The 14,998-nt window shown below is 40.0% G+C and overlaps 1 protein-coding gene across 1 annotated transcript in view; it reads right to left on the bottom strand.

Moving 5' to 3' along the window:
* The window catches only part of xpo4 (exportin 4), a 57,102-nt gene that overhangs the window by 36,421 nt on the left and 5,683 nt on the right, over positions 1–14,998 (bottom strand). Inside the window, exons 4-7 of the mRNA XM_034886150.1 lie at positions 14,097–14,235; positions 10,613–10,729; positions 10,355–10,508; positions 1,122–1,234 (exon numbers count right to left, since the gene is read on the bottom strand). Coding sequence (XP_034742041.1) covers positions 1,122–1,234; positions 10,355–10,508; positions 10,613–10,729; positions 14,097–14,235 — 523 coding nt within the window. The remainder of the gene's footprint in view (positions 1–1,121; positions 1,235–10,354; positions 10,509–10,612; positions 10,730–14,096; positions 14,236–14,998) is intronic.

Raw genomic sequence — 14,998 nt, 5'->3', positions numbered from 1 at the left:
GGGATGAGGTCTCAGTAATAGGATTTGTGTTTTGCTAGTGGAACACCAAAAGGCAAGAACAATGAGTACATATTTCTTAAACCACAGTCAGTAAGCTGAACAGCTGGTCACAAAGCTCCCAGCGTGCTGGATCATTCAACCAGCCTTACTAACATACTTTTAGTGTGCGTCAGGGCCCAAAGGGTTAAGCAAGTATCAGTTCAGTAATTCATAGTTGACAGAGTTCTTAGAGTAAGAATAAAATGGTGAATCTGAGTAGTAGACAGATGTCATGTAGGTGGTTGTGAAACAGGTGGTGGCAGGTAAAGGATAAGAGAGCGGGAGCAGTATATGGCAGCAGGGCAGCTGAAAGTCTCAGCCAGGATGCTGAAGAGAAGCTGACCAGTTTGTTCCACACTTCTCTTCCACACTGTTTGCTTAGCCAGCGTGGGCTGCCTCTTAAAACACACAAGTCACGGCACATAAATACACATTTACTTCACTGGGCGGTCCTCTGGACAGTAACACAATAACACGACCCCACAGCAAAGCACCCATAAATCTACTTAATGGTGTATCCTAAAAAAAACACAAAACTAGGATGAACTTAACATTTGCCAAAAAGACGAGGTCAAGTGAGACTTCTTTGCCCAACATGAAAAGGCAAAATGTCTCTCTTTGTTTATAATGAATATCATAATGAGGTCAGGATCAAAAGGAAGAAAGGTAAAAAAAAAAACACAAAAACACTCCAATAGGAATGTGTGAGACAGAAAGACCTGAACAGAGACCTCCCTGACAGAAAGATAGGGATGGACGAAAAACAAAAAGGACATAGACAGATATATGCAAATCATTTGACAAACATTAGGAAAATCAAAGAGCTACGCTTCTGCAGGTTTTGAAAAGATAATTTAAGTTTTTTTCACCTTTCTTAATACCATTAAAATTAAATTGAAGACAGACTGTATCAGTGAAACAAAGACAAAAAATGCTTAAAATCCCTGTAACAACAAGAAACCACAACATCAAAACTGAACACTTAAACATGTTTTAAGGTACAAATTAAGCAATGTTAACTTTTCAGAATCTGCAGATACTCTGAGAAGGATAAACACTTTACTGATGGACGGGATACTCACGGTGAAGAAGAGGTCCATGACGCGGGTGTCCAACAGCGCTTCCCTCCAGGTCTCCGTAGGCTTGAGCGTGACGTTCTGCGTGGCCTCAAACATGGCGATGTAGTGGCGCCCCAGTGACCCGCCGCCAGTTAAAGCCAACAACAGCATGAAGAGGAGGAGGAGGAAGAGGAGGAGTAGCACCACACACAAAACACCAACTCCTGTCACTAAGCTGCCTCTCAATGGATATTTTTGGTCTCTGTGTGTGTGTGAGTCTTTGGTTTGGTTGGCTTGTTAGTCACTTGTTAAGTAACCCTCCCTCTCATTAATCCTGTCAATCTTTATTCCACAAAAGGTTTTTTTTTTTCTCACCCTCTCGTCTTTGTTTACTTTGATTTCATGTTCTCTTTCTCCCTCGTCAGCTCTTCATCAGCCGGTTTTCACCCACAAAGAAACTCTTGCCTTCTTTCTTACCCTCTTGTCCTCCCCTCTTTCCTGTGTTTTCCCTTCTCTTCTTGTTCCGATCTTTACCCTCTGACACTTCTCGTCCTCTTTTTCACCTCTCCTTCCTACAAGCACTCCCCTTCCTTGTGCACACTCAGATTTCTCTCCTCTGCTTCCTCACAAATCTTAAACACACAAAACACACTTTCCCTGCAGCCAATGGAGAGTCTGCGTTGCTCTGCCTCTTTGTCCACTCCTCTTTAAGATGTCCTTGAGACTCCTAACTGCCCCAAAACACTCCCTCTCCCTCCTCAGCCAATCACTTTGTCTCTCCTCCTGGCTGCTTTCTAAGACCAAAGCAAAACTCTCTTTGCCCCCGTAACACTTAGACACTTCTGTCACACACTTTCCTCTTGTTTCCCACTTTCCATGTTTTTCACTTTATCCTAACAAGATGCTGTCTCATTGACACAACATACTTTTGCCCGTTTAAAAACTCCATCAAAACCCACATCACAATAAAACTATTCTTAAAACTATACAAAACACTTTTATCCTAGCTTTCCAGACATCCTTAACAAGTCTCTATATCTCCACACCCCACACTGTGCCCTTGTTTTAGACTTTCTCTAAACCCACAAAGACTTTTTACAAACCCACAACACACACTTTCTCCCTCCGCAGCCACAACACTTCCTGTCCTTATTTAAGTCCTCACACACACACACACACACACACACACACACACACACACACACACACACACACACACACACACACACACACACACACACACACACACACACACACACACACACACACACACACACACACACACACACACACACACACACACACACACACACACACACACACACACACACACACACACACACACACACACACACACACACACACACACACACACACACACACACACAAAATGGTACAGGACACAAATATTTCAGATGCAGTACAATACATACGCAAACTCATGGACTAGTGGCATGTAGCAGGTCTTCACAATATCACTTAATAAGCACAATACTCAGTTCTTATAAGCACTGTGCAATATGTGGCTGCTGCCAATACTAACAACTATGACAGTACTTTGCAAAAATGTTTAGCCCTCTTTGTGGTAATCCAAGTACAGCCCTCTTACTACCAACCTGTGTGTGTGTGTCCTAGGCTACCAAATATGAACAGGAACAGTCTGCACCTATAACCTAGCTCTAAGATGGTGTTTAGGAGTGGTTGGTATTTAACTACCTTGGTGTAGAAAGCCTCCTCCATGCCGGGATTAAAAGGTGCAAGCTACCTCCAAAATGCACACTTCAACTCACTAACATCTGGCGTATTAGCAACCAGGTGTAAGAATGTACTAGGGTTGCTATTGCAGTTCTGAAACATGGATGATTTTACCTGAGAATGTGCTTTTACTGTAAATGGGAAATTGGCCTCTTAATCAAAGAATTGATTAGAAAGAAACCTGCCCCCTTCACACACCAGTAAATATTTCAACGCTTACCCTTCAAAACCCTCAAACCCCATCACGCCAAAACAAGTCAGCAGATTTGACAAACGTTGCGAAATTGAAGATTGACACATGAGATTTTGCTTTTTTTGTCCTCTTGAATATCACCTTTTTTCCTGACTTTGTTTTCGAGAAATGCAAATTAACAATTTAAGCGGTCAACATACTGCATAGATTATTTTATTGTCTCTTGTCCAGGATATTGGATGGTGGATGTTTACAAGTACAACTAACAACAATAATAAATGTAGTTTCTTTGTGCAGGTTTTGTTTCAATATTTTATCATCTGCAAATGTCCTTTTGCTTGCTTGTAAAAAACAAAAATAAATGATACCATCCTTTTTTCCGTCTTCCATCACCCGCACAAACAAAACACAAAATAATGCACACAAACCCGTATTGATGCCCAGCGGCTCGGTGACAGCAGGAGGGGGAAACTTCTAGAGGAATGTTTTCATCAAAGCCATACAGCGGCAGAGGCCGGCGAGGTCAAGCATTCCTCCGACACAAGCCCAGTCACTCCCCATGCACACACCCGAGCACAACACACCACACCACGCTTTTCGGCACAAAAGTTGGCACCTGTTGAAGGGTCTGTGGGATGGTGTGTGTGTGTCTGTCCAATGCTTTGCTTTCAGGCCTTGTTAAAAATAGTCGCGGTGAGGCAAAAGACCTCTATCTGAACCTTTCTGAGGAGGGAAGGAATGAGAAAGAGATCAAAATAAGTAAGGAGGGTGCTGCAATATGAATAAGATCATATTTACTTGTAATTTGTCAGGGTTTACCTATTTATTTTTTAGTAGAAAATATCCAGATTTTATTTTTCTTACATTGCTCTTTTTTTCACTTGCTTTTAAGTCTTGGCCTGCATTTTTCATGTCTGTCTTGATTACCAAGTTAAATGAAAAGCAACCTAGCTGTCTCCTATCTTGCAATTTGTTTTATAAAAGACAGAAAAAACATGAGTACAGAGATAGAGACACACTTCTTTCCTGCAACAAGCGGGACTGACCCAGTCCTGCAGTCTGCATACGAGAGGCCATCTCCGTAGGGTGGTCCCACTCGGTGGCAGTGGTTGTACAAACCCTCCTACGGAAAATCTACTTGCTGAGTTGACAAGTGAATTTACAACTTCAACCATACCCACTCTGCTGAAAAAAAGACAGGCTGTGTGTGTGTGTGTGTGTGTGTGTGTGTGTGTGTGTGTGTGCTGTACATGCCTCCAGGATGAGTAATGTACACCGAGTGACTAGGACATGTGGCTGTGGGTTTGGTGGGTTTTTAAAAGACATCACCTGCTACTATCTCAACCCTTTCAGCATGCTCAAGAATAACTAATGTGACACGTCAATTTTCCACTGGAAAGATAAGACGGACACACATTCAACTGACCTAATACAGCCAATTGAAACCACTGACCACAGGAGTTTAAATCAAACACAAGTCAAGAGATTCACACGTTTAGTTCCCACATGCGGTTGCCAAATTTGCAGGCACACAGACACATAAACACACAATGTAATACCTTAATTAACACCAGCCACCAGTCAAATGCCAATAACACTACTGCTGGAAGTTACGGACATTTATTTTGGCTGGGGTGACAACCAACATTTTAAGTTTAATGTTCTGCCTGGATTGTAAACATTCTGACATGACACATGACATTTTTTCAGCTTCACATCTTCAGCGACAGACACTTGGACATCCAGTATTTATGGATTTGCCTGAGAACCTTAGCACAAGTAGCATGCGTCAACGTACAGTTTTCTGCTTCAAAGCATCAGGGAAGCATAGTTGCAATAAAAAGCCATCAGTCTTTCCTTCATGGGCTGTAATTCAGCATGTGTTGCTATGCATAAACTTACAGCATGACTACAGAAACAGAATATGTGGGCGAAGCCCTATGAGGCTTATGTGAACCATGAAACCAAACTACAAAGACTTTTAATCTTGTCAATTTTGGGGTTTGTTCATTTTGTTAGCATGCTAATGTTTAGCAGGAATAATGTTCACCATCTTAGTTTAAACTAAAAGAATTCTAACATTTGAATAATTAGAACTAAAATTAAGGTGCAGCTGAGGGTGATGGGAATGTCATTATTTTTACAGGTATTTAGACATAAATAAAAAATATTGGACAAATTAAAAATGTTGACTTGAGGATGGTGCTATATGGAAAGTCACAGGATCAAAAAAAATCTCACAATTAATCCAGAGGGTTACATAAATGTCGGTGCCAAACTTTGGGCCAATTACATAAATATTGAGCTTCAAGGGAGCACCAAAGTGATTAGCAATTTACTCCTCTCCGCATCATGGATGTTTGTGCCGTCTGATTACATGGTAATCCATATAATATTTCTCAAGATGTTATACTAAAAACTAAGGATGTAAACCTCATGATGGCAATGGAGGAACACTCAGGGAATCACAGAAGGATTTATCCTCTGGGAAACATGAATTTATGTACAATATTGTATCAAATCAAAACCAGATCATCAGTTTTTGCGATGTTTCAGCCTGGCATGAAGTGGGTCCCTGGAGCCACTGCTTGACTAGAAAAAAAAAAAGACTGGGTCTTTGCACGTTTCAATGCGTTAACTGCATTGTGTATTTCATATAATGAAAGACACATTTCACATTCCCAGCTCCTCTTTCATCAACAATTTGCAGACGTTGTTCAAAGCTATTGAGATCAATTTTGATAGTATTTTCATGACCGCTATAAGTAAACAATCTCAGCAATCTAAACATCTTGCTGGTCTTCGGGGTTGAGGGTTGCGGATTAGCAAGCCTCTCCTGTATCCTCTATTCATTAGGGCTGATCTTCCTGACTAAGGATGGACCCGCTGCACAGGAACACCGACTGAGTGTCTGCCAGTGGCCGTGCAAAGAGTGCAGCGCTATGCTAAGGCACGTGGTAGGGTTTAAGTGATATATCCTGCCTTAAGTCTCGCCTGTAGCCTCGCCATGTGAAATAACAGTCCAGGAATACCTCCTTGCTGACCCACACCCCTCCCTTCCTCTGTGCCATTTCCTTCTACTGTCATGCCCCCATATGTTTAGACAGCAGTTGTCATTAATTCTCCCACTACCGAATTAAACCAACAATATATCATCATGCCACTGCGCTTAATGGTTCTATGAGATCAGAAAGTTATTAAATGTGGGAAAGGTGGTAATTTAGACCTCAGGTTATTTGATGCGAGTTGGACTGTAATTTTTCCCACTAGCAATCAGTGTGCCAAACAAACGCACATCTTCCATATCTAGGCAGGTGCCTTAGTTTAAAGTGGCTATGAGGAACTTACAGTTTGTGTTGATTCTCTCTGTTTTTCACTCTAATAACGTAAAATTAAATAAATTGTTGCATTTAGATCTTTTATGCTATAAAACAAATACTAACTAAAATATACCTACACCAAATATTTATTTATGATCTTACAGCATTTATTTAATCCTACAAAATGACAATAAAAAATGTAAGACCTTAGTAAACAGAATTTGATACTTTTTAAGCCTTATTTTTAGAATATTAAATGAAAAATAAAATATTTTTTAAGATCGTGTGGAACCCTGGTAATATCGAAAGTATTCTACAATGTTGCGGGGTAAAGAAACTACTTTAAATCTCACACAAATCAAAAAATACATGCCCCTAAATGTGCATCAGCATTCATCTGTGTCTACTCCCTGACCTGTTTGTTTAGATGGCAGCAGTTGAAGATTATCTATACAGGTCAGGGCCAAGGCAAACATCCAGCATCAGCTTACACAATTCCAAATGCTAACCTTAACCTGAGGGCCAAACTGTCTATAAATTGACTCCTGAACAGATAATGAGAAAACTGAGCCGAGCCAAGTGTTTGGCTGACAGTTGTCTCGTCAGCACAAGAATAATAACTCCTGATAGAAGGCTGCTGGGGGTGATTGTTGCTCAGATAGTCAGAAGTCAATGGCGCTCTTATTACGTCTCATTAAAAATGAGAAAAGAATTCTACAAGTGGAGGTTGCATCTTCTCTTATGACAAACGATTCAACTATAAATCAGGTAAGAGACCGACAACAGTGTCTCAATGGAAGAGGTGGGGATGGACATGCTTTAATCTGAAACAACTTGAGTTTTAGTGAGCTGATACACCGTGAAATCTACACATTCCTCCGTAGTGAAGAAAAGAACAGATGGGAGAAAAGAAAATGCTAAAGAAAAAAAGCACCACTGGCTTTTATAGCACACAAGATGCATTTAGAGATTCCCTCAAATTCCAAATACATCAAAAAAAAATACATCTAACAAATACAAAGAGGACCCAGATATGTAGCGTGATCTAGCAGAATAGAGGCAGCAGGGTTGGAGGGTGATCTATCTGTCAGCTTGGACAGCCATTTACAGCACCTGACTACTAGAGCAGCCTCGAGGCCTGACCACGACCCTGAGCAGAGTCAAGCCCACTGTGGAGTGACACTGGGTCATACCGACGCCCGGGGAGCGTGCCTCCACCAGATGACACCAGAGCCAGAGGGTTCAGACGCCGGGGAGGACAGATGACATGCATGCCACTTGGTTTGTAAGGGAGAAACGCTTAAAAAGGGTCTTTGAGAAGGTCGAGGAGTGTGTGTGTTTGTGTGTTAAATGCAGTGGCTGTCAGCTACACAATTAAGGAGAGGCCCCCTGATACCCGTGCTGGCATACGTTCACATCTCATCACAAAGGCACAGGCGTGTTGTGACTCTTGCAGACAGGCGGCCACACTCATTTAGGCCTCCCAGCGGTCTTCATCAATCTGTTCTCCTTTTCAACAACAGCCCAGACACTTGTAGCCTTTACAAGCACTCACATGCACACAAGGTGAATGCCACTTGATTTGAGAATTCATATGCTATTTCTATGGCCTGAGACAACAAACATAAAGAAACCAGAGAACTACATCTCTATTTCCAGGCAACTAGTACCCTGAGGCCTAATTTTATAAATCAGCCAGCTAGCTTTGCTTCACAGTCACTTAAATGTAGTTGATGATTTTGAAAGGATATCTTCAGGTTAAAGACAGCTACATTTGAAAATCCTTTATGCTACCTCACCATGAAAATGTGACCATTTTAAGACACAGAAAACAAATTGTGATTCTTTTTTTGACATGTTCTCAATCATTGTTTAACCGTTTATCATTTTTAATTTATTGTATACACTTTTTATCTTATTTGATCTAATTTGTTAGATTATGTTTGTCCATGTGTTAGACTTTTTCTGGTGCTAGTCGTCTAAGTATCTTACTTTATTTTGTGTAAGATTTTAACGTAATTTTTTAATGTATATATGAAAATCAAACTTAAAGTGTAAATTTAAATCTAGTTAAAGGCTGGCTGCATTTAGTAAAGGTAGATTATAGTCACATCTAAATAAACTGAAGATTAGATGTACTGTTAAGTGTGAAAGATGCTGACAAATTCTTCTATTATACTGTGTATAATTTGATACCACAATATCTATACATATTAAGGTTTGGTTAATTAGTGATACAGTACATATTTTGGGAAATCAACAACATTTTGAGGTATAGGTAACATATGGGGAAAGTCTGATTTAAATAACATCTGACCAATCCAGGTATTTAATCACATTAATGCAAAAAATTATCCCATCCATGAACTTATATAAAGCATTAATACACACCAAACATTAAATGGAAAGATACCTTTGTACAGTCTAAATGGTACAATAATATAGTTTTCAATTTATATAAATCATATGACCAATGTATGTGCAATGCAAGCACACTGAAAAATAGAACCTCTAGTAACTAAATTAAAGATATTAGAATATTTAGTATCATGTTTAACCTCAACCCAAAAGTTCCCTAACGTGTATAGTAGCTGCACACACATCAAACAGAGAGTGCCAGGCATACCAAGGGGAGCCTCAACAAGCCAAGGCGGGGTGGCGGGCTGCTGGAATGATCCGGAGATGGACACACAGACACCTCTTTGAAAGTGATACATGACCCTGGCTGGCAGCAAAGCGCCACTCCAGATCCCCTCAGACAGGGAGAGAGGACGACAGGCTGGTTGGGATTTAGGGCACGCGCACACGCACACGCACACGCGCGCACACACACACACACACACACACACACACACACACACACACACACACACACACACACACACACACACACACACACACACACACACACACACACACACACACACACACACACACACACACACACACACACACACACACACACACACACACACACACACACACACACACACACACACACACACACACACACACACACACACACACACACACACACACACACACTAAGTGCCTAAGTTTGCTCAACAGTGTGGCCAACTGCAAAGATAACAATGATGCATGCCTCTCACTACAACGCAAAACGATGGCCAGATGCATTCCTGGATGCCACACACGCACACAATTAAGTATATCCCAAGCAGACAAAAATAAAATACTACAATTAGGTAGACATTCTGCTGACTTACATTCCTGCATTAGATCCCAGACATATCCCTCTTCTTTTAACCTAAAATCTCATTTTTGTACATTTAACGGTTGACATTAGGAGATACTTTACAAGCCAGTGTGGTTTTATTAAGTCCATTGGGGTAAGCAATTCAAGGGGTGCGACTATCAAAATCACAAATCTGCATTTTAGTTCTATCATCTCAATTACTGGTAAGTAGGACAGGTAGTTTGCTATAATTTATAATTAGATTACACTTTGACTTACTGTCTAACAAAGTCAAAGTTAAACAGTGAACTAGGTCTACAAAACTCAATAATTTCAATGTTCCCCTTTTATTAAACGTCCCAAAAAGTTGTTTAATGTTTGGATAAAATATTAAAAACTATCCCGATCATCTGGCTTTTTTTTTTTTTTTTACATAACTGAAGTCTGTTGGCAAATTGAGTACCATGTTGCCAGATTTCTGCAGTTAAATTGTTGATTAAAATGTCAAACCAATAAAAGTCAATGGCTACACAATAAAGGACCACTGGGAGTTTTAAGATGTCATTCTGTGCCCAACTAGGCGTAATTACCCTGTAAAACACTGTTTAATGAAAAGCCACAGACTGTTCATAATGTGGGGTTATGAAGGTAACTCGGACTGACCTTTTTTTCCTCTGCATACTTTTTCACACAATGCATCCAGTCATCTGTAATGATCTAGAAATCGTGACTTTTTTATGCTGAACTTTCCAGGTGTAAGACTCCACATCAGCCTCTAAAAAAGAAAGGATATGATTGGGTGGCAGGAAGTTCCAGCAGAGGACCTGGTTGGCCAGAGCGAGGTAACGTTGGAAGACAGACGACATCTGGGCGTTTAGGTTTTCTCTGCGGCTAAACTCCTGCAGCACCTCCATGGTCAACATGAAGATCTGATGCAGGCCCTCCTCCTGGATGTGAGGGAGGTATGGAAGAAGAATGAATTGAGGAATAAAAGCTTTAAGTACTGGAAGCACCTGAAAACAAAGAACAGGCGGTGAAGTAAGGAACAAACCTGGAAAAGACGCTTGCAGCTGCCGTGAAACTCCATGCTGAGGCCGATGCTGCTGGTCTTACTGGAGCTGGAGAACTCACTGAGCAGAGCAGTCAGGATGGAGCAGGCCAGTGTTTGCTGCAGCAGAGAGGGTTGTGTGATCACACAGAAAAAATGTTACATAAAGAGTTATACTGTAGTCAAAGTTGAGCAACAGCCATCAGTCGTCAAAACTGAAAGGTTTTGCGTAAATTTTACATACGTGTGCATTGCACTGGAAAACATAAAAGAATTAAAGTTGCTGCAAAAAAGTCAGCATTCAACTTGAATTTTCATAGTGCTGTTGATGTACAATATTGCTCCACAATGCAGCACACAAAGGAAAGGGAGCAGCTGCAAAAAATTTAAGCAAGCTGTGGTTTGTGGTGAGACAGCTCAGAGAATAAAAAAAAGTCTAAGAAAACAATAACAAGTATGAAATCTTTTGGAACAACGTTTTGTTTTCTCCTTTGTCAGGATTACTTGGTCGTGATGTTCCAGAGCCACACTGAAACTGACTTCTGTCAGCGCATATGTTGCATAATATCCTACAAAAAAGTAAAGTATATTAATTTTTGTTGCACACCAACTGCAAACTTGTACTAGAATATATTCTGTAGCCTTGGCATGTGCTAAGGAAACAGGACACAGAATGGATATATTTCATTATAACCTTTTCATAGATAAATTATTACTGGTAAAAAGGTTCTCTCATCTCAGCTACCTCAGGTCAAATTATAATCCATTCTCATATAAAAGTCAAATAAAAACCACTCAGACTGTAGTTTAGTTTAGTGTTCCCACAGTTGTGGGATTTCATTCCAAACAAACACTACATTAGATCAGACTTCACTGATCACTTCCTCCTATCTGGTTTGTGCATTGTTATCAGTTGCTTTTAGAGATGCACCGATTGACCGGAATTGGCTGGTTTTCACGTGATCGGCCATGAGCGGTTACCGGCAGGTCAGACTTACATATGCCGATTTTATGCCGGTCAATGCACTCGAGCGCCGCATATTTAACATTGCGCAACATCAGCATCGCACGTGCACAAGCAAGCACTCGATCATTTGTTGATGAAATGTCAGAAAGGCTCTGCAGAGCAGTGTGCTCTACTGATCTCAGGCGAACGGTCAGCCGCTCTCTCTCCCCTCTGAGGCTGAACAACTGGATCAAGAAAACCGCGTTCACAGCTAACGCTACAGTATATCGGAAAGTAGCGTTGGGCACACTGACTTTGATGAATTTACCGTTTATCAGACTCCAGATGAGACAGCTAACGTTAGCCACCGTTAGCGAACGTTGCGGTGACGGTCCCTCTGACTCCCCAGTGCAGGAGACGCTGTCTCTATTCCTCCAACACGATGTACTAATGTTTCTGTTTAAACACTTTCCAGGTTAGCGGGGATGTATTCCGCTCAGAACCAACACTAACAACGTAGTGGTCTTCCCTCAGCGTTTACTTTAGATGCCAAACCGTATGTAGAATGAGCGGTGACGTTAAATCCTCTGTTTCAGGTAACAGCACCCTAGGGTACCGTCTATTTGCTCGATTGTTCCGAGATAACCGTAACGTTAACAGATAAGTCGTTGTTATTGATCATATTTATCCATAATGAAAAAATAAGCAAACGTGCTAAACAAGGAACTACATGCTTTTTTCAGGCAACTACTGTTAACGTTCAAACGGGCCCGTGTGTGTATGTTTTGAGAGATATTTTATATTGCAAGGCTATTTTTAATGTATTTTTGTTATTTATATATTTTATTGCCATTACCCGTTTCCCCTGTTTTCATACATACACACACAGAATTTCAGTTTGCTAAATATATCAAATTTGTTTAGTTGGATATTGGATGTGAAAAGAAGGAAATTGTTCTTCCAAACATTGCACTTTAGATGTGTGTGAATTTCCCACACCAGGAGTAATTTATATGGTTCTATTTTATAGGCATCGATCATCTGTTCAAAAAATGTTCTATGCAACATGTACTACTAAAGAAAAGATAGAAAATAAATATTTGTGTGTGCTTAAAGTGGTTAAGAAATATGTAATCGGATTCTACTGATACCGGTATTGGCAGGCCAAAGTCAATAAAAAAAATCGGAATCGGCCTAGACAGTTGTAATTGGTGCATCTCTAGCTGCTTTCAGCCCTCCACAGGGACACAGTCGTCCTTTTCTACTATGGGGTTTAGTTAAGGACACATATGAAAGAGCGCCATCTACTGGATTAAGAGGAGATGTCCAATTGGCTTTTATAATACATACAATGTTTGACCAGTATGCAGAGTCCTTCACAGTACATCACCACAAATATTTTAGAATTTAAAAAAAAAAAGAAACACTTTGACAGATTTGTACACACAATCAATTTGAGTGCATGAGCAAAGAAAACAAGAAACTCAATATTAAACATTCTTCTGACCACAGGAACACGCCTGGAGTTTTTTCCCCCGTACGGCCTTTGTGCCATTTTCTGTGAATCAGAGCCAGTTACCATGCATGAGGTTGGTAACCAGGGCACAAATGTGGTCCATCAAGTCACAAATATAATAAATATGATCAATCTGTTCATCTCATGCTTTAAATACACTAAAGTTCTACCATTAATCTGTGTAACTGTAATCGGGTAACTGTTTTGAGTCTATTTATGTATTCAGAGACTATAAGAACAGGACTGAACAGTGAAAAGATTAGAACACGTAGTGGTATAGTCTATGTTTTGAAAGCCAGCCTCATTGTTTGTATCTTATATCTTTTGAAACTAAACTTGCACATGTGGTGTTTGACAAAATGGCAAACATGGACTATGGACATTAAATTAAACCAGTGCAGTAAAAAAGTACAATATTTTTCCCTCTGAATTGTATTGAAGTAAAAGTATTAAGTAGCAGAAAAAGGAAACTACAAGTAACAAGTATCTAAGAGCAGTACTACTATACATGTATTTTATTACTGTCCACCACTGGTAGAGGCAGAGATGGATCACAAAACTGATGCATATTGTCGTAAATGATATACTTCCGTGCTTTGTTTGGGTTAGTCCATAAGTAAACCATAAAGTCTTTTACCAATGGTAGATGTCAAGAAACTTATTCACCCTAAACCAAATATGGATTAAGTTGCCTTTTCCTCGAAAGAGCTTTGACATAGCGGAAGAAATTTTGATGATTTAATGTCATTAATATGGATGAAAACCAAAACATCCCATGATCTTGAAATCATGCAATAATGCGTGAGTTCCCTGGTCTATGTTATGTGCAGTGACAACTATATTGTTTTCTTGTTTTTATGTTGTCAAAAATGCCTTGTGATTTCTGCTACAACCTAATTTTCCCATTGGAACGATAAACTAAACGTAACCAAAATTACTTGAACAATGATCGATTATTTGTTAATTGCAACCCAATTAATTGATATGAATACATTATGTGCGATACATGTAAACATCTGTCTCACCACTGTGGTGTTTCCGCTGCTGATGAGCTGTCCGACCTCGTGAAAGATGCTTTTACAGTTGATACTTTTGTCTAGCGAGCCCCTCTTCACAATGACCGCCACCGCCAGAAGGATCTGCTCACGGACATACTTCTGGAGACTGGAGAGAAACAAGGAGGCGGTTGGAAGACACTTACATTAAATGCAACACATATGAGGTTAACTGAACACTGACCACAAGCAGGGACTGAGACGTCGTCTGCGTGTTTGAGGGTGCAACCACAGCTGCAGCTTATTTCTCTGACCTGTATCACATGGAAAGTTTAACTTAATTTGTTTTTAGTGCCGTCAGTTAAACGTGTTATTAACAGCGTTGTTTTTTGTTATTTTAATCGCAAGATTAACGTTCTTTTTGGCCATGCAAACTTTCTTTCTACATGCTGTTGCAAAAACTAGTAACGTTAGAAAAACTACAACACCGCACCAGATCTAGCTAGACCGGAAATAAAACAACGAGCACGCCGCAAACACACATTACGTTCCGTAACATTACGTTTTGAGTTAATATATATATATAAAAAATAAAAACAACATTTGCACAAAGCAAGCCAATCCACTTTTCCCATGTTGATAAGAGCATTATAATAAGAAAAAATAATGGGAAGAAAATAAAGGGACATTTAGAATTGATAAAAATGTGTGATTAATTGAGATTAATTGCGAGTTAACTATGTTAAAATAATGCAATTAATCGCAACTAAATATTTAAATTGTTTAACAGCACTGTTATTATTATTTTTAAATCAGTCTCAACTCAAGCAAGAGTAAACAGAAACCCTTCTAGCTTGTACAGTGGGTACGGAAAGTATTCAGACCCCTTTAAATTTTTCACTCTTTGTTTCATTGCAGCCTTTTTCCAAAAA

The sequence above is a fragment of the Etheostoma cragini genome, chromosome 11 (assembly GCF_013103735.1).
Source record: "Etheostoma cragini isolate CJK2018 chromosome 11, CSU_Ecrag_1.0, whole genome shotgun sequence".
Classification (NCBI taxonomy): Eukaryota; Metazoa; Chordata; class Actinopteri; order Perciformes; family Percidae; genus Etheostoma; species Etheostoma cragini.
Note: the sequence above shows the minus strand (reverse complement) of the source record. Positions and strands in the feature narration are given on the sequence as shown.